Source organism: Sciurus carolinensis, chromosome 9 (genome assembly GCF_902686445.1).
Source record: "Sciurus carolinensis chromosome 9, mSciCar1.2, whole genome shotgun sequence".
Taxonomy (NCBI): Eukaryota; Metazoa; Chordata; class Mammalia; order Rodentia; family Sciuridae; genus Sciurus; species Sciurus carolinensis.
Window position 1 is genome coordinate 44,900,369 of NC_062221.1, and position 20,192 is coordinate 44,920,560.

A 20,192-nucleotide genomic window follows, 5' to 3' on the forward strand; every position below is an offset into this window, starting at 1 on the left:
TGTAGGACATTTGAACCAAAAATGGCCACGCTGATGACTGGATCAGAGGAACCTCAAGGAGGATATCTAGTCCACGGTAGGAAAAGTGACTAGTAAATTGAGCTTTTCTACATTAAATGCTGATACATACTTAACTTCATTATTGTATGGGCTAGGTAGGTATACAGAATGGGATAATTTTTTCTGCATTTTATTGATACATTATAATTACACATAATAGTGGGATTCTGCTTATGTGTTTGTACATGCACATGATATTACAATATGATTTGACCAATATCATCCCCCAGTATTTCCACTTTCCTTTCCTCCATCCTCCAGTACCTTTTCTTTACTCTACTTATCTCCCTTCAATTGTCATAAGATTTCCCCCACCCACTTTTCTTTTCCTTTTTTCTCTCTAGATTCCATACATGAAGGAAAACATAAGATCATTGACTTTCTGAGTTTGGCTTATTTTACTTAACAAAATGCTCTCAGGTTCCATTCATTTTCCCTCAAATGACATGATTTCATTATTTTTGTGGTTGAGTAAAATTCCATTTTGCATATATACCACATTTTCTTAAACCATTATCCACTGACAAGATACTTCGGATGTGAGTATAATTTGGCTACTGTGAGTTGTGCTGCTGTAAACTTGGGTATTCATATTTCACTATAGTATGATGATGTCAAATCTTTACGATGAATACCGAAGAGTTGTATAGCTGGGTCCTATGGTGGTTCCATTCCTAGTCTTTTGAGGAAACTCCATATTGATTTCCATGTGGTGGTACTAATTTACAATCCCACCAACAGTATTAAAATGTTCTTTTTCCATCACATCCTCTCCAGCATTTATTATTGTTTGTATTCTTGATGACTGCCATTCTAACTGGACTGATATGAAATCAGTATAGTTTTGATTTGTATTTCCTTAATTGCTAAAGACATGGAACATTTTTCATATTCTTGTTGGCCATATGTATTTCTTCCTTTGAGAAGTGTCTTTTTAGTTATTTTTCTCATTTATTAGTTAGGTTAACTTTTTTGGCAGTAAGTTTTTTTGATTTCTATAAATATTCTGGGTATAATACTTCATCAGAAGAGTTGACAACAAAAATTTTCTTTCATTCTGTAAGTCCTCTCTTTGCATTCTCTCTTTTTTTTCTTGGTACTGAGAATTGAATCCAGAGGTGCTTCAACACTGAGCCATATACCCAGTCCTTTTATTTTTTAGTTTAAGACCAAGTCTAAGTTGCTTAGGGCCTTGCTAAGTTGCTAATGCTGGCTTTGAACTCTTGATCCTCCTGCCTCAGCCACCCAAGTCTCTGGGATTACAGGATGTGCCATTGCACCCAGTGTCTTTCTTTACATTATTGTTTTCTTTGTTGTGCACCCCATTTGATGCCACCCCATTTATTAGTTCTTGATATTTTTTCCTGAGCTTTAGGGATCCTCTCAAGGAAATCATGGCCTGTAACTATATGTTGGAGGGCTGACCCTACATTTTCTTCTAGGACTTACAAAGATTCAGGTCTAACTCCTAGAGAACTGATCCATTTTTAGTTTCACCCTTTTGTGCAGGGTGAGAGATAAGGATCCACTTTCACCCTTTTATATATGCTTAACCGGTTTCACCAGCACCACTTGTTAAAAAGTCTGTCTTCTTCAACATGTTTTCAGCACCTTTGTCAAGGATCGCATGACTGTATCTGTGAGTCTGTCTCTGTGCAGAACACAATAATTCTTGAAAACCAATAACACAAGAAACTTCATAATTTTCAGCATTTACAAATATGAAGGCTGATGCATCTTAAGGATTCTCTTACAGTGAATCAATCATACATTAGAGAAAATTACACATGCCTCTTGATAATGTGTATACAAGTTTTGAGTCTTCATCATTCTTTTTTGGCATTACTTGGAAGCCAACATCAAAAGTTATTCTGTAACCTCAACAGAGTTGTGTCCATTTTCAGTTGAAGACTCTGTACGTGTATTAAATGACTGCCGTGTGTCATGTTCTGGTGATACACACTCCTGCAAACTATTAAAATGGTCCTTGACTCAGCAGGCTTTCCATCCCTCAATGAGCTTCCTTTTAACATGGCTTCTCCATCCTTATCAGGTATGAGTCCTAACAGGATGTCTGTAAAGAAAAAGCCAATCTCTATTTTTTTTTTTTTTTATTTTGCTAAAATTCCATCCTGCAAAACCCTTGTGGTGGACATCGTGACAGTATTTCTTGTTCCTGCTCTCTTTCACAAGTCTACCTCTTATTCAGACTTCTCATCTAAGTGATATCATCAGTGCAGCCAAAATGTCTCTCCCATCTTTTCACTTTACTTACAGTTATCTATAGCCCCTCGGTAGTTGGCAGCTGTCAGCTAGAGGACCTTGCATTCATCATTTACTAATCAAGCAACCCAACTCAGAGATGAGATAGACAGCCTAAACCAACAGTCCATTACAGCTATCTCAGGAAGTCAGGAGCTGCCATCTCAGCTGGAAACCACCCTGACTGTGCAAAATAGACATTTTCAGGCTCCACAAAGCAGGCTACTGCTCTGCTTTGTCCAGATGTCTGACCTCATTGGAATAAGGACTGAGTATCTGCAGATCTGTCTGAAAATTTGCAGATGTGTAATGTATGTTAATTACAGATTCTTGGAAAAAGTAGTATTCTATAAGACATGACTTTAGCCTATGTCTGTCCTCAAGAAATAGGCAGACTAGGCATGACTAATTCATTCATATTGGCTGTGTTAGTGCTTGATGTGGATCACTGCACAATCACATCAGCTTTGGCAGCAGACTTCTGACTCCGCCTTCAGATTTGCAAGTGGAGCTAGATCATTAGCACATAAGAGGACCTGTGAATAGAATAACTGAGCCATGATCTGTTCTTTCATTCTGTGAATTCTATGAGTTCATTTATCCTATAAATTTGTATATGTAGCTTCTTGTGTGCTAGAGATGGATGGGGATGCAAAGATGAAGTTTTTCTCTCCCTTCAATCTCCTCCAATGTTTATAGTCTAAAAAGGAACAGAGTCATGCACATGGATAATTGTTTGCAAAGATTGTACTCAAAAAGTATGTATTATCTCCAATTCCACAAACATTTACTGAGCATTTACTATTGTTAAGATAGGGTAAAAAACATTAATAGGGAGATATTATGATGAAGCCTAAAGAGTGTACGTTGGGTGATACTGTGGGAGAATAGCACCAAAACTGGGCACTCTAATCCAATATGCAATCTCCATTTTAGAGTTTTTTCTATTATTTCCATACCGTGACTTTCTCAACCTCTGCATCTCTGTGGATTCTCCATGTCCAGGAGACTTCTAATGATAAAAAGTCGAGATGATATCTGTAAGGAGTCATAAAGATGATGTACAATTGGATTCATGGCTGCATATTTGCATCTCAATGGTACAACCTTAGATTCTGAATCAAATGATACCCACACTAAGTTCTATTCCCTAGATGCTAAAGACATACCTATTATAGGGTATACCTCTCTTCACCTTTTTTTTATTGTGTTAATGCTTCATTTATTGTTTAACAATAAACTGAAAACTGAATCTATTCCTTTATTTCCATCATTGTATGATAGCTCTCATTCACATGTTGAGTTAGAAACATGGTGCCTTGTATGATATCTGTCACAAGCTGCCAATGAATTTTCTTTTGAACTGAATGGTAGCATATGTTCTGAAAGCAATTAAGACTCTTCCCACCCCCTTAGAACTCTATAGTGCTTGATAGAAGATATGAAGAATGGAGCCCTCAGGACAAAGATCAAATGTCAGTGTCTCTAAGATGCACAACCAGGAACCACGGCCCTTTCTTGAAATAAGACTAGACAGTTCTGTCCCCAGGAGCTCTAAGTGACAGCTGGGCTTTCTTTGAGATGAGTGCTCATATCAACTGAAGCTACTTCATATTCCGTTTAAAATTAATGTAGAATTGAATGAGTCCTTTATCCACTTACCTACTTTATGAAAAGTGAGTCCTATTCTACTTAAATGAAGACTCAAGAAACCACAAGTTGTTAGCCTGGAAATACTTTTGATGAAAGACAAATTTTCTATTGAGTTATGTTTAAAACCAGGGGAGTTTTCTCTCACTCCCTTTTTTTACTTAGTTATTTTTTTCTTCTCTGATTGTGCCTTTGTATTGAAAGAAGGAGGCTGCTGTGTTTCATTGTCACAAATGGGTCATGCATTTGATCTAGTGTGTGACCTCTGGAAAGTAGAATATTATATTATCAAGGAATAGAAGGTTGGAGGATGGAAGATTTGTTAAGGGAGAGAAAAGTTAAGTGTTCAGAAGAGACAAGCTTAGAAGCATAGGAAAATTCACCATTTAGGTTGTTACAGAAGAGGAATATTTTGGGTTTTTTTTAAAGATCATATATAAAGCCATGTTTGTTATTAAAATATAAAAATTTTCAGCACAAAGCCCTTTGGTCTCACGCTGTCATTAATTCACTAGCTGACCTCAAACTCTTATCTACTAATCAGGTTATTATGTAGGTTCAAGGAAACATGGTGTGCAAAATACTTAGCCCCGCTCTTACTATACTTAGAGTAAGGTTCCCAATAAGTTCTACTTATATCACATAGGACTAATCATCATCATTATTAGTTGCTGTATAATAGAGTAGGCATTACTAAAATTATATAATTCATCTGTATTTTGTGTTCTATATATTTACATGTTGCTTAACTATGGGGATATGTGTGGATGAAAATTTCATTAGGCGATTTGAACATCATGATGTCTACTCACAACAAGTTTGATAGTCACAATGTCACTAGACAATGTAATTTTGTGGGACCTCCATGTGTAGCATGACTGAGTACATTAAATTTGGTTTTTGTTTGAATTCTATTTATTTGATTTAAATTCAGTAGTGATTTGTTTGGGGGTTAAAAAGAGTTACAAAGGAAACATATCATTTGAGGAGTGTGGATCTGATGCAGAGAAATTTAAAAATGGCAAAGGAAACAAAGTAGAAGGATACTGGCATCACTGGATGCCCAGAGAGAGACTCTGAGGTCTGGAAAAGAAAGAAACAAAAACCCTGCCTGAATCAAAGAAGCAGAGGATAAAAGAAAGGAGAGAAGGTCACATTAGTGAAGCAAACTTGGAGCTGGGCCTTGGAGCCAAGTTTGAGAAGTTAACATTCTCTACTTCTGATCATTAAGAATTTAAGAAGAACTATGGCCCTGCTCAGGAGAAGGAGCAGCTATGACCTAGTATATATAGGTAATCAAATATTGATCACTCTTCCCACCCTTCGAGGCTTACTTGTTCCTCTGACTAAGGTTTCTTTGGGCAGAATAATCTGACATGACATGTTGTTTTTAATAAGAAAATATTTTTGTTTTTGTTTTTGTTTTGTTTTTTGAGTAAAGTGTCACCCTACTTGCTTGGCCTAGCAGGGAATTAAGGTTTGCTCTGATAGGCAAGTTTGCTTCTATACCTGGTACTGACCAATTTTTGTCATGTGTTTTGGCAGTATCCATCTTAAATCACAGCAATACCAATCTGCTGCAATATGAAAAAACAAAACGAAACTGTACAAATATAGGAAACAGTCACATTTATAAACTCGAAAAATATTCACGGAAATGGTTAATGAGAAATGAAAACTTTTCAAGTAGTGCTTATTCAATATTGAACTGATTAGCCATTTATAATATATCATGAACAGTTTTTCTTTGTAAGAAGTGGTGGGATGACATTCCTCCAACATCTAGGGGATGAAAAAACAAAGCCTTTTACACCCAAATCTAAAGCTGAGCCAGAGTTTGTCTTGATCATCTTGGTGAGCTACACTAATGCATAAGGTGACTTTGTGCATATTTTTAAAAGGCGCCTGCTATAGGCAACCTTCCTCATGCCCTGACAGTCTCCTCAACCATGGGCTACCCAAAGGCACCTGTGCAAAGTTTGTTATTACAATATACCAATAGGCCTTTTTACTTAGAAAAACTTTAAAAAAATGAGGATGCTGCATGATATTTCTTTTGACAAGGACAACAGATGAAAAAGCTAAAAAGGACATTATTTTCTATAGAACTGGTAACATGGTCTTTGTTATAATTAGCTTTATTCAAACAAATTGCAAATTAAACTATTGTACTTGGTTCTGATCACCAAATATCCATCTACATTATTTATTTATACATTTGCTTAAGTGATGGAACATAGTTGGTTCCCTACAATGCAGACAAAAAATTGGATTAGTTTTCTTCCTGAAGAGTAAGAAAGTATTTGCCTTAAATATCCTGCCAGAGGAAACCGCCAGACGTGTTCCATCTTCTCTGAGCATAGAAGAAAAGGAAACTGGCTTAAGCTGAAAAGATATTTCAGCTCTGGAAAGAATTTCCTAGCAGAAAGAATAATAAAATTAGTTTATAAAGGAATTTTTCTCAAGGTAAATAGAACCTTAAAGGCAAGATTAAGGATTTTATTGGCCCACATTTTCAAAACCAGTTTTTCGTTTCCTTTAGAAATATAAGAATAATTTGTAGATAAGATCAGCATTTTAAACCGTAAGAAAAACCAATAAAGGTGTATAGAATGGTCCTTGTACAATAATTTCTAGTTGTGACTTTTACTCAGAGAAAAACATATATGTTTTTCCAGAAAAGTTAGAGGTGCATAAAAAGTGGTCTGCAGGCAAGGTTAACAGAACAGATAGCTTCAAATAAACTTTGGTCAGCCTGTTCCTGTAAGAAAACACCAGTACACAGAAACAATTAATTAGTAAAGCAAACAGGAGACTGAACATATACAATGTGGTGAGTTTTATGAGTAATAAAACCCACACTTATTTCTTTCCCTTTCTAAGAACTATGTTTAAAAGAAAACCAGGACCCTAACCAGCCATGTAACATTGGGTATATTGTATTTCCTCTCTGATCCTCTGTTTTCTCCAGCTGTAAAGTTGCACGTCACACTAGGTACTCAAGTCCTTCCAGCCCTAGTATTTTTTGTAGGAATTCCTTACATTCTTTAAGACATCAGTGTTCTCAAGTTTTAGCACACATCAAAATCACCTGGGATTTTATTAACAATGCAAATTTTAACCCAGGGATTTTGGGATTTTTCTAGAAACTCTGATTCATTAGATAAGGTCCAGAAAATATTTTTCATACACTCTGTTCACAATGAGATTGCAGGAAGGCCAAAGAATATACGTTGAAGAAAAACTGGAATAAAACCAAACTTCCTGTAGATGAGCAGACATGTCTTAGATTTTGTATATCACTAACTGGTAAAAAAAATAGGTACATAACAAATGTTGGCTTAATGTACCATGTGTTACTAAGATATTCTTTAAAATTTATTATATTAATTGATATTCATTATTATATGATTCCCTAAGAGAAAGACAGAATCTTTCTAATACAAGGAAGATTGGCTAGGTTTTTAAGTAGATAGAAAATGATATGGAAGTGCTTTCTAACATTCTCAAATTAAAAATCCTATCTTCCCTTCAACATAGCTCCTCTGCAATCCTCAGTGTAAAAGGAAAAGAAAAAATGAATTCTGCACTAGTACTTTTTTTTTTTTTTTTTTTTGCTAAGTGGCATAATAACGGAATGCTCTTTTTGTTCTGCAAAAAGACCAACTCTTTACATTAAAGTGCTAGAAAATCAAACTGTCACTTCAACCCACAGCAGCTGTCTCTTGCACCACCTCTGCCAAATGTCACCCTTCTTCTCCAGGGTTTGATTCTGCTATTGGATCTGGGGGAGTATGCCTCGCTGCACAGCTTGTAACATCAGTCTCTGTGCCTTCAAGTCTCAGATTCCTTCTCATTTCACCTCATGTATATTAATACAGAGATTAGTTTCACTTTTTTCTTGAATAGCTAATCACTTGGCAGCCAACATCCAACTGTGGCATTGCAGGTCAAATCAACTGAAAAGGACAGTGACTTCAAGCTGGAAAATATAATGCTTAGTGAAAACTGCACCCAGGACAGGACCTCAGACTTGTCACCCGGACATGAAAGATTTATTTTCAATTACAAATCTGAACTTAATGTGAGGGCACCCTGGGGGAGATTCAGATCACTGCTTCTTCTAAATTGACCTTCTACTTGTTTCAATATTTCCTTCGCTATTGAATAGCATTCCATGACCCTCTGAGCTGAAGATCCATAATAGCTACTGTAGGGATAGGAAAACTTTTGAAAAATTTCTCTAACTGAAGACCAAGTCACATGAATAATTTTCTCCTTGTGAGCCTTCACTGGTTAACATAGTAATAGATTCTGAGCTTCAAGCAAGGCTCCCAATGAATTGCAGGAGCCAATATCACTGCATTACTTAAACTTGAGTAGAATCCAAAATGTATCCAATATTAGGTGAATTAATTGTTAAGAGTTAATTGAGAGCTATCATCCATCCCTTCAGCATTAGTAAATAAGATTCCCTGAGGCTAGTTGCTGGTGCTATTAACATTGGCCTCTAGAATTAATGTTGCCTCAGGATATTTTGGGTCCCCCTTCTGGTACCTTTCTGTACACTCAGCAGTCACCCTAAATGCATAACATATGACCCTAAGAGAGGGTTCATTAGCTTGTCTTTTAAGAAATACTAACTGGGATTTCTTAGAAAATGTTATGTTTTAAACTTGTCATTAAAATTTGGGAGAAGTGAAAACTTGAAACAGAGTTTAAGTTTTAGCACATCTGATTATGGGAAGTAGTTTAATACAATTTTGTTTACATTTTAACTTTTACTACTTCTAATGTGACAATCTCTCTCTTCCTATATGTGTTTATACCATTTGTTGTAGAATTTCTTACAACATTCTTAGTTTTCACCTTTGAAACTAACTATGGTAACTGTAATCATGGATAATTGTATTAGATGAAAATAAATGTCTCACCTTCATTCAGATACTTAGTTTTACCTTAGGGATTATGCCTAGGTAACACCAGGAATAGTGTCATCTTTTTCTGATAATTGTAAATACAAGATAGCCTAATTATATACATGTTTAGGCTATGCATAAAATAAAATTATTAATTATCATGTTAGATGTGTTTTTATTTTTTTTTTCTGGAATACAAAGTGCTTCAAAATGATCACCTTTAACTCCACATGCATTTACTGAACACCTACTATATGTGTACCACTGTGCTAACCTAGAGTTAGGATTCAAACAATAGTTGCAATTCTGTCCCTGCACAAAAGACTCTCCAGGCTAAAGTAGATGTTTAAAAGGTGGAAAACTGCATTTAAAATCCTCCTAACATTAACACTTAAAATGAACCTTAGGGACTGAGTAGAAGTTGAACCTTCAGTCAGCCAAGAAATTAGAGGACTCTGTAGAGAAGACTGCAAATGAGAGCAAGGAAGTGATGGAATCCATCAGGCTCCTTGTTTCTTTGTTGTTGTTGTTGTTTTGTTTGCAAAGACTTTAAGAGGCTCTCTTTGGTCAGGTAGGGACCAGTTTAAAAATCAGAGTGTAGAAAGAAGATAAAGGTTATAACTTTTACAATAAAATACAAACCCTTGAATCCAGTCATACAAATGAATTAATGAGTGAGTGAGTGAATATGAATTGGGAAAAGGAGAAAATTAATACTTGTTTCAGATAATAATCATCAACAGATGTTAAAATGAACATGTGAAAGTGATGGAAACAGGATGTTCACATAGACTCAATGTATCTGTCTACCTTATAGTTATTCCCGGCAAAGGGGAAAATTATAATTTTATGATGGAGAAACCTGGCAAATTACCACCCTAACCAAATGGTCAATGGACAAATCAACATCATGTTCCTCTTGTCATGATTCACTGAGATAACACAACATTATTTCTCTAATCATTTACCAAGAATTTCATAATGTGAATATAATCATAAACATCAGACAAACCCTAATTAAGGGACATCCTGTGCAATGGCTAACCTGCATTCCTTAAAAAAGTGTCAAAATCAAGAAATGAAGACAGACCAACAAACTTCAAAGTTAAGGAATGCAAATAGAAAATGAAATTTCATATTTGATTTCAAATTTGATACCAGAAAAAGAAGGAAAGAAAGTAAGGAGGGAAGGAAAGAAGAAAGGAAGAAACAAAGGAAAAAAGAAGGAAGGATACTAAAATATATTAGTGGGAGATCCAGTTGAAGTGTAGATAGTAGTTCTCTGTACTATTTTTGAAATATTTCTGTCATATTGAAAGCACTCAAAAATAAAAACTTTTAAGGTAACTAAGTCAGATTAACTTTAAATAGAGAAAGACATAATAAAAGCAGCATTTTGTGAATATCAGATTTTACATGTCAAACCTTAGGGCAACTTTCATCATCTCAAAAATTCCTGAGATATTACAAATAAAATACATAAAATAATCTGACATCGTCAGTACTCATATGAAATCTGCTGAATTGTCTTAGTATCTATCGTCAGTCTTTACTCAGAACTTATCTCCTATCCTTCCTTTTTATTTTTTGTGTCTTTGTCAAGGGTCAGCCAGTGTGAGACTGAACAACACAGCACCCTTCCTACTCACTCAGGGTTAGGGTTAGGGTTAGGGCTAGTGCAGTTGACTACTGCTGCCCATTTTATAATGGCAGATTACTCAAATTCCACCTCTCCCTCTCTCACTCTCCCTTTCTTGTTTTTCCTACTCTTTTTTTCTTTTATAGCCCCAAAATGGGTTATTAATAAGTGTTTATAATTGTGTAACTATTTTTAAAATAATGATTTATCAGCAAATGAAGACATGAAGTTTTATAATCATTGTCAAAAGGGTATTTTGGCTTGAAAAATTGTTATCATTGCAATACAAGCCAATTCAACGTTTGATTTGAATTCTAAGGAGCTACCCACAGTGAATACAAATGTTTCCTACCCTGAATAGTATTCCTTAAATCTGTTTATATTATAACAAATACCCTTAGTACCCAAGGAGCACCCTGTGTGTTTTGAAATGCTTCCCTGCTATTCCATGAATTTTATATTTATTATCAATAAAAAGTAAAAACGGTTTATTTTATTTAAAAGAAATTAGTGGTAATGAGTAAAATATCACACTTAGTTGATTAGAGACAAAGTATTCCTTTTACAGTACATATTAAACCCGTTTGCGTTCAATAAGTATTATGTCTTTTAATAATGATGATTCTGTAAGGTGGGGTACCATTATTAAATATTTTCTTTTAGGAAATCAAGACAGAGGGAATGACCAACTAGCTCTTACCTACTCAAGTAGTCCTAAAGCTGGCATTCATTTCACAATATGACTAGTGGAGAAATTTCAAATGCCTGTCACACTTTATGTACTTGGGCCAAAATTCCAAGCTAGCCAGCAGGTCTGTGTGTCTATTCTCTTTTCAGACAGGCCGCACTCAGGACTATCCTGTTTATCTCCCTTTAGAGCAGTTACCACCCATTCTTTGTCTTAAGTCCTTTCCCCTAAGGACTGGCTACAGAGAGGGTTGTTTCCTAAGTTCTCATATACTTTTGCCAACAAAGAAAAACAGACGTCCTGCATTTATAGTGTGTAATCACCACATGGAGATAAATGAGAACATTAATGGTTTCCTTCATTCAGCAAACACACATAGAATGGCCACTTGGGAGCAAGTATAATGAGTGGAGTTCTTAATCTAAAAAAATAAATAGAGAATATGAGCAAGTTATAAACACACATTCCAAATCACACACACATATTATTATGGGAACAAAAGTTAAACATTAGACAGAGATTTACAAAATATACATAGTCCTTATTCTTTCTGAAGCCACAAAGCACAATCCTTAGGTAACTAATTCCTGAAGACCATCCTTCCATGGTAGCCATTGTATCCCTTGGTGACACGCTTTGAAGTGAATTCTGCATTTAAATCCCTGAACACATCCTTACATAATCAGAACAACCAGAAATAAACAATTTATTTTTACTTGATAGTTATTTTAGAAGGTATATTTTCCTCTTTTTCACTTTTTTTGCCAAAACACATGGGAATTTCATCAGATTTGGGACTGGGTGGTTATTCCAGTTCAAATAGACAAGAAGTGCATTATAATCTGATTCAGGGAATGTTGGATGAGATTTTGTTGGCACATAGATCAAGAGTATGAACACTGACAGCCTTAAACTGTGGTTGAGAATAGGGGCAATGGTGGTAGGAGCTGGGGCAGTGGGTTATTTTTGCCATCCGTATCTTGTGCCATTATCGAAAGGAGAATCAAATATAAGATTGAGAGCTTAGTAAATGATGATTTTTTTTTCTCTATGTCACTATCTATATTCAAAAAGACCTGGTTGAAATAAATTCTCAATATTTTCAGATGAAGGAGTCACAAAATGTTGATTGAGACAGACCGATATGACCTGCTTATCTTGGAAAGGGTGACACTAGAGAATTTGTGGAGTGAAAATAAAAGCAAAAATCTACAGGTGTGGTTCAGGCATCTGTTAGCAGTTCCCTTCTTTTTTCCCAGTATATGCCTCCATGTCCAGCTGTCAGTAATCAGAAACCTTGGCCAGGAAATCAGTTTGTTCTTCCCAAAGATGAGTCATTAGAGAGTAAATTATCTCTCACAAAATAATAATGAAGAAATAAAGTCAACAAAATACAAATTTTTGGAAATACCACCATGTTATAAGATATTAAGATATCAGCCCTATTTCCAAACAAGTTTCTTTTCCCAGCAGATCCATAAAAAAAAGGAAATTTTTTGTTGTTGTTGTTTTTCATTGCTTTCTAAGAAAAACTTACATAGTGGCTTTCAAGAGAACACAGTAAGCAGGATGCAAGTTGTAGGTGATGGGTAACTAAGTGGTACCATGCATGTTCTTTTCTTTTCTTTCTTTCTTTTTTTTTTTTTTTTTTTCCTTTTTGTGGCACTGGGGATTGAACCCAGGGCCTTGTGCGTACAAGATAAGCTCTCTACACACTGAGCTACATCCCTAATCCAAAGAAAGAATGTTCTCTTTCCTCTAAAAGGATCCTGACTTTTCCAATTGGGGGAATGTGATTTTTATGGCTACAAATTAAATTTATCATCATAACCCTTTTAAGTGTAGCTTAGTTCACTAAGTACTAAGTTCATTAATTATTTTTACATTGCTTTGCAACAGGTCTCTAAAACTTTTTAATTTTGCACCACTAAAACTATTAAATACTAATATCCTTCCCTCTCCTTTGTCATCAGTCATAACCTTTGTACTTTTTATTGCTATGATTTTGATATTTTATAACAGTGGGATCAAAAAATATCTATCCTTCGATGACCAGCTTATTTGACTAAGCATAATATCTCTGAGAAGTTTCACCCACGTTATGGCATGTGACAAGATTTTCTTAAGACTGCATAATACCCTGTCATATGCACATTTTCATTATCTGTATTTTCTTTATAAGTTCATATCTATGAACCTTGGGTCACTTCTACCTCTTGGTTATTGTGAATAACACTGTGATCATCATGGGTTTGCAACGTGAGCCTGCTTTGAATTCTTCTGACTATATATCCTGAGGACATTGCTAGAGCATATGGTAATTCCATTTTTAAATTTTTGAAGAACTTCTTCATTCTTTTCTATAATGGCTATGCTGTTTTACGTTCCGACCAACATAAGGTTCCAAATGCTCTGCATCGTTGCCAAAAGCTTATTGTTTTCTGCTCACTTGGTTATAATCATCTTGATGGGTAGGAGGTGGTATCTCATAGGTTTTGATTTCCATATTTTTTAATATTAGTGATACTGAACATCTTTTCTTGTGCTTATTGGCTATTTGTATACCATCTTTGGAGAAATGTCTATTTAATTCTCCCCTATTTTTAAAGTAGTTTATTTGTAAGATCATTTTTTAATCTGTTTAGTTATAGAAATTCCTTATATATTTTGTTTATCAGTTATATGAATTATATACCTTATCAGTTATATGACTTACAGTATTTTTCAGTATTTTACAGTATTTTTCCTCCATTCCATGGATTGCTTTTTCAGTCTTTTGATTCTTATCTTTGATGAGTAGAAGTTTTTATATTTGGTAGAGTCCCATCTGTTTATTTTTTATTTTGTTGTCTGTGCATTGGTATAGAACTCAAAAAAGAAAAAATCATTGCCAAATCCAATATCCTAAAGGTCTTCTCTGGATTATTCTAGAAGTTTAATCATTTCAGGTCTTACATTCAGGTCTTTAATCCATTTTGGCTTGATTTTTATATATGATGGAATGCAAGGGTCCAACTTCATTTTTTTTTCCATGTGTATATCCAATTTTTCCAAAAATCATTTGGAAATCTTTCCCCATTGTGGAGTCTTGGCACTACTGTTGGCACCATATGCCCAAGTTGGGGAATTTTAAAACACTATATTTTGAATAATATTGCCTCAAAGAGAAATACATTTATTCAATCATGCCTTTACACGAAGATTTTATTTTCATAGAGCTTCATCCTTCTAGTGGAACAGAATATTTTTCAAAAGTGTGTGTGGTGAGAATAAAAGGTACACTTGTTTGTTGGAATTTTTGAGGTCAAATGACTCATTAGAAAGATTTTTTGGGTTTTGAAAGAAAAGACCTAGAATAAGTCAGCAATATGAGGTTTAAAACAAGAAATATGCAGAGTGCAGAAGAACTGACTAGACCTGCCGACTGATAAGATAGCAAAAGTTAGAATGTGAGAATTCCAGTTGGATTTTTAATTGGAAGAATTTGAGAATTTAATTCTGCAGTTTTAAATACATTCATGTTTAAAAGGGGAAATCCGTAATGAGTTCTTTATTCAGTCCATATAGCCAGGCCCCTAGAAGGATGCCTTACTGCATTCAAATTGTTATGTCTGCAAGGCTGACTCCTTAATGCTCAACATGATCTCTATTTGAAGGACTTATCAATTTGATCCAAAGAGTCAATCACATCATCTATATCCAGGTAACAGCAGGAATAAACACTAAAAATTTCTTTCTACTTCTTTATAGCCTGAACTACATAATATGGACTGGAAGGTTATTATATAATATTTAATGTTTCCAGAAATGAACCACTATACACATGGACATTCAAAGATGGCCCCCACCTCATCCCCCAAAGAAGCAAACTGCCCATCTATAGTGTAGAACGGCTGACACCTTAAATCTCTGACATTCTACATGTTATCTAAAGTGTAAACAGTCTATGTTTTTCCTGGTCCCAGGATCCTCCTGAGGTACTTTTTGTTGTTGTTTTTTATTAAGACTCATTTTTCTGTTTAACATTCTGGATAGATTGTATATTGTTGTATTGTTAGAAACCTAAATACTGATAGAGACAACCAATAAGCTGCAAGGTACTACATGACAACCAAACTTAGCTTCTCTCCTATTCCTTAGGACCTGCTGACCAGAGACTCGTGTGAGTTCAGTATACATCAGTAGGCCAAGCCAATATCTCTGTCCCAGTTATTATCTGTTTTTATTTATTTTTCCCTTGCTCAATTTATTTTCGGCCTGATCTGAATTTTCCACTCCAAGGGCCTGTGGGGCTATGTTTAATTGTCTGGTTTCTCTTTAACAACAGAAAAGCAACCATAGTTGCCAGATCAGGTAAACTATAATTTAAAACTAAGACTTCTCAGTACATTTACTCGCATCAGTAGAATTAGTGCTTCTGTGTAGGAACAACAATTGGATTGTGGTTTTTGACAGAATTAATTTTTAGACAGGAAGTATTATAGTAAATAAATTATAATGGAACAAATAGTTGAATCATGATTGTAGTGGATACATGAAATAGTGAAATAATTCTCACTATTACTGCAATAATGAATTTTTGGGTTAGCCTTAAGTTTAAAAGTACTAAGGTTTTTTAAAATTTTGTAGTCAAGAGTCATGTAGATCAAATGATTGATTTTTCCTGGAACATTCTGCTGCTTCTTCTTGAAAAAGGAAAAGGTTATTTTTTGTAGTCACTATTGTTCTATCTTATGAAAATAATAATATGCATGTTATTATGAATGTGTAGCAAAATTAATCACACATTCTAGAAGCTTACAAATGAAGGCCAGGTAGAGTTTGTAACTTTTTGTTCTGACTGATTTAAATGACATTAAGGAAAAATCCTTCTCCAAAGATATCATGAAAGTAAATGGCACTTTCAGGTTTCTACAAAATTGAGTTCCTCATGGCTGGACTGTAGTTGAATAATTCATTGTAAATTTCCAAATAGAGTGATCTGAAATTATTCTGCTGTTAAGAATGTAGCAACTAAGTCAATTAAAAAATTGGATGAATACTTCACTGGATAGCGAGATTTAAATAATGTACATCTCTTGGGTAATTAACAAACTGTGTCTCCTTTGAGGCAGTAACTTATTTAACTTTCCTCATATTGTGTGCCTAGCTGAGCCACAGGATGTTATTTGAATGTAGCATAAGAATCAAAGAATTCATGGAAAGATGTATGGCTCTTCCAGTTCTGAAGAGATGATCTGATTGGTTGACTGGACTTAATAATGACAGTAGCTATTATTTTTCCATAATATAAAACATAAATGGTTCTCTATATTCACTCTAATGATCATTTGGTTTCATAAAGACTAGATAGGTGATAGATGGATAAATAGATAGATACATACATAGATATATACTTCAGCATACATATGAAATAGAATTAAGAGTGAGGGTAATTCAGTACTGAGGGTCAAAAATTGAGCTTGAGGAGTAATCCTGGACATTTCTAGACTAAGACATAACTTTTACCAGAGGGCTTACTCCATTAGCTTCCATACTTTAATAGGGTAATTTAGGAATTGAATTGGTGTGTCTAATACTTTTCCTGGAAGATGCTACAAGATTCTTTTAACTATGTATAAAGCAGAAGTTTTTCTTCAGGGACTTGATAGGTTTTAAAATTATTGTTATATAAGTACAACAGTAATTGACAAATCCACCTGAGTGGTGAAAATGGTGCAACCAAAAGTATAATTACAGGGGGCACACTGTTCAGTTAATGGTCAATGTAGAGTTTATTGTCTAATTACTCTGCTTCTCTATATGCTACACATTGAATAATGGCTATTTTATTAGTAAGTCATTTTGTATGGATGTAAAGATTCATTTGAATATAACTGATGTTATTCAATATTATTTCAAGAGGAATTAAATTTGAATCCTCATTTTGGACTTGAGTGACTTAAGCTATACTTAGGAATCAAATTTGTAACTGAATGTATTTGTGATATATAATTATAGGTAATAAACTACCTAGGGTATTGGTTTTTCTCCAACTAAATCCCCTCCCCCTACTTTATTCTTTCAGAGTCCTTTTAAATAATTACTAGTCATCTTTCTATAGCATTGTTTTTCAGGTTCATGCCTTCAGTCTATCTTTATAGATCAAAACATTCATAACTGAATTCTTTAGGAATTTAACAATTCTATCTTATACCAAAGTTCATGCAATAACTAGGAAAGATCAAGGAGTTCCCTGCCATGCTTTAGTTTTGTATTTTATTATGCCATAATTGAGCATTTGACAATGCTTCAATGTAAGAAGACACCATGAAAATTTCCTTAAATTATTATGCAAATTAAATAGCAGGTAATGGGTGTGACCAGAAAGATATGTTTATTCAAAATATATTTGGAAAAATTTAACCTCAAACTCAACAATAATTAATATTTTCAGGACTATATACACACCTGTGTGCACACACACATACAGAAAGTGAACTAGAGATTGAACTTATGTTTCTTTTTTTTTTTTTTTTTGATCTTGTAGGAAAATGACTAACCCCTTGCAATTCTTTACCCTTATCAAAGTTATTCAGGAGTATTGGTCTTTTTTTTTTTCCTACCTACCATGATCCTAAAAAATTACTCATCCACATATTTATTTTGGTTATGAATTTACTTACTGGAGTGATAGCTTCTATTATCATAGTCTGGTTTTCAGAAATACAGTTGATTGTGTTACTTATTTTATAAAATGAAGTACATTTTTATGAAAAACATTAGTTTTTATTTAAACATTGACTCATTGTGTAGTTTCTACAGTATCTGTAATACCAGAGAGAAGTAATTTTTAAATTAGTCCCATAAACTTGAAATTATATTCCTGAGTATTGTTAATCAATTTACATGTAGTATGACACTACATATTTTCTAAATGATATGAATAGTTCATAAAATGCAATATTTTATGAACCACATTCTACTTTTCTGATTTATAGCAATTGCAGAATTAGGATAGTGAATAAATGTATGTTTTACAATTTATAATACATTACAAAAGATTCAGTTTGCAAAATAAATGAATATGGCTTACATGGTACTAAAGTAATACCTTTGATTCCTCCCTCAACAACTTCCCTATGTGAGAAAACCACTCAGCTCTTACTGCCACAATTTTTCTACCCATTTCCTTTCTCAATCTCTTTTGCAGTTGTTAGTTCAGATCTGTTTAATCTTTTCCCCATCTTGGTTCTTTCTATTCTTCAATGTATAGTCCTCTTCCTTATCATATTCATCTTAAAGTAGAGCTTTGATCAATCCAGAAATTATCTGAATCTGAACTCTTCAAAATCTTTAGTTACACAGTTTCCTCATTGAGCAACTCTCCTCAGTTTGGCATTTGAGGTATTCTAAAATATGGTTTCAGATTATCTCTAGCATAATGATTCTTTCTTAATCATGGACCATAATTGATAAAAATGTGCAAATGGATGCATGTGAAGAGTTGTATGTAATTTTATGGAATCTCTAAAACTTCTCCCACAAGGTTTGGAAAATATCTTTTCTCTACACCTATACTTACATTCTGCTACACATTCTTTAAAAACTGACTCTGCGAGGACTGATACGGTGTCTCATGCAGTTATTTTATGCATATTCTCATAACACTTCCCAAATGTCTCCATTAGACAACTTGACCTTCAGAATTTTTCTATTGTGTTCTTCCAGAAATGTTTTCATTTCCTTTATCTAACCTGTTGACCTGTTAACTGGATAACTTTGGAAGCCTTAGAAAAGATAAACATCTTATTTCAGATTTTCATCACTACTATTCTTCCTAAAATAAATTATTTTTTTCTGGTGGGAAATAATGTTTACTAAAAATCTTAAACTGTGCTCATATTGATTAATGCAGGCTTCATTTGCATTTGAATGTGATGTCTGTTGAATTCATGTCAACTATACAAGTGTTCTAAGGTATCTTTTTATTTCTGTTTTCCAGGTTTCTTGAGTACAGGGGATCAGGCCGCAAAAGGAAACTATGGACTTCTTGATCTCATACAGGCTTTAAGATGGACTAGTGAGAACATTGGATTCTTTGGTGGTGATCCCTTAAGAATCACTGTTTTTGGATCAGGCGCTGGGGGTTCATGTGTCAATCTGCTGACTTTATCCCATTATTCTGAAGGTAACCGTTGGAGCAATTCAACCAAAGGTATTATGCAGGTTGCAAATTTTGACAATTTTGGTGTCTGCATGCCACCACCATCAGTAATATGTGATACTCTGTATATATTTCTCTGTTCAAACTGAGTGTGAGGTTGAACTCAATAACTGTATAAAACTGTTTCTTCAGCTTTCTATGCATGTTTAAATTTTTGTCAAACTCTTCTTTGTCTCTTGTGGAGCTTGGTAAGGATGCCCTTTCAAGCACACTTCAGATTAGCTAGTATTGTAGTTATTTTTCTTTTCTTCAAAGGATGATTTTGGGGAAAATCAGGCAAAGACATTAGCAGTTTTGTCCTCTTTGTTTATTCAGTAAACAAAATCAAATAAGATTTTTTTAGCAGAGGGATTGTATATAATCTATTTTCAAGACAATAGACATTTTAAACCCTTTAGTAGTTTGAAACTAATGGAGCAGTCATAAGCTAGTTTGTCTGGAAACTTGTGATTTCACTTGTTGTCTGAGAAGAGAATGGGTATTTGATTATTTTGCATGCATGATCCAAAATTGTCAAAGCATCAAGGTCACTAGTTGAGTTTTTGGTTAAAAAAGAAAATATATTTGATTTTGTGGCTTTTTCTATTTTCAGCTCCAAAAGTGTTTTTCCCCTAAAGCTTGGCAAAGCAGCATGGAGCACTAAGGCTGCTTAAATCTATGAGATATTTTTCTTGTTTACTTTTTCTGGCTTTGACATCCATTTTCCAAAGTGCTTATTCAAGGCTCTTCATGTTGTTCTTTATGGGCTCCATTTTACCATGTGATTAG

General features: G+C 34.3%; 1 protein-coding gene across 3 annotated transcripts in view; it reads left to right on the plus strand.

Moving 5' to 3' along the window:
• Positions 1 to 20,192, plus strand: part of Nlgn1 (neuroligin 1) — a 677,570-nt gene that overhangs the window by 650,160 nt on the left and 7,218 nt on the right. For all 3 annotated transcript variants that reach the window (XM_047563981.1, XM_047563980.1, XM_047563982.1), the window contains one exon: positions 19,203 to 19,415. In XM_047563981.1, the coding sequence (XP_047419937.1) occupies positions 19,203 to 19,415 (213 nt within the window). The remainder of the gene's footprint in view (positions 1 to 19,202; positions 19,416 to 20,192) is intronic.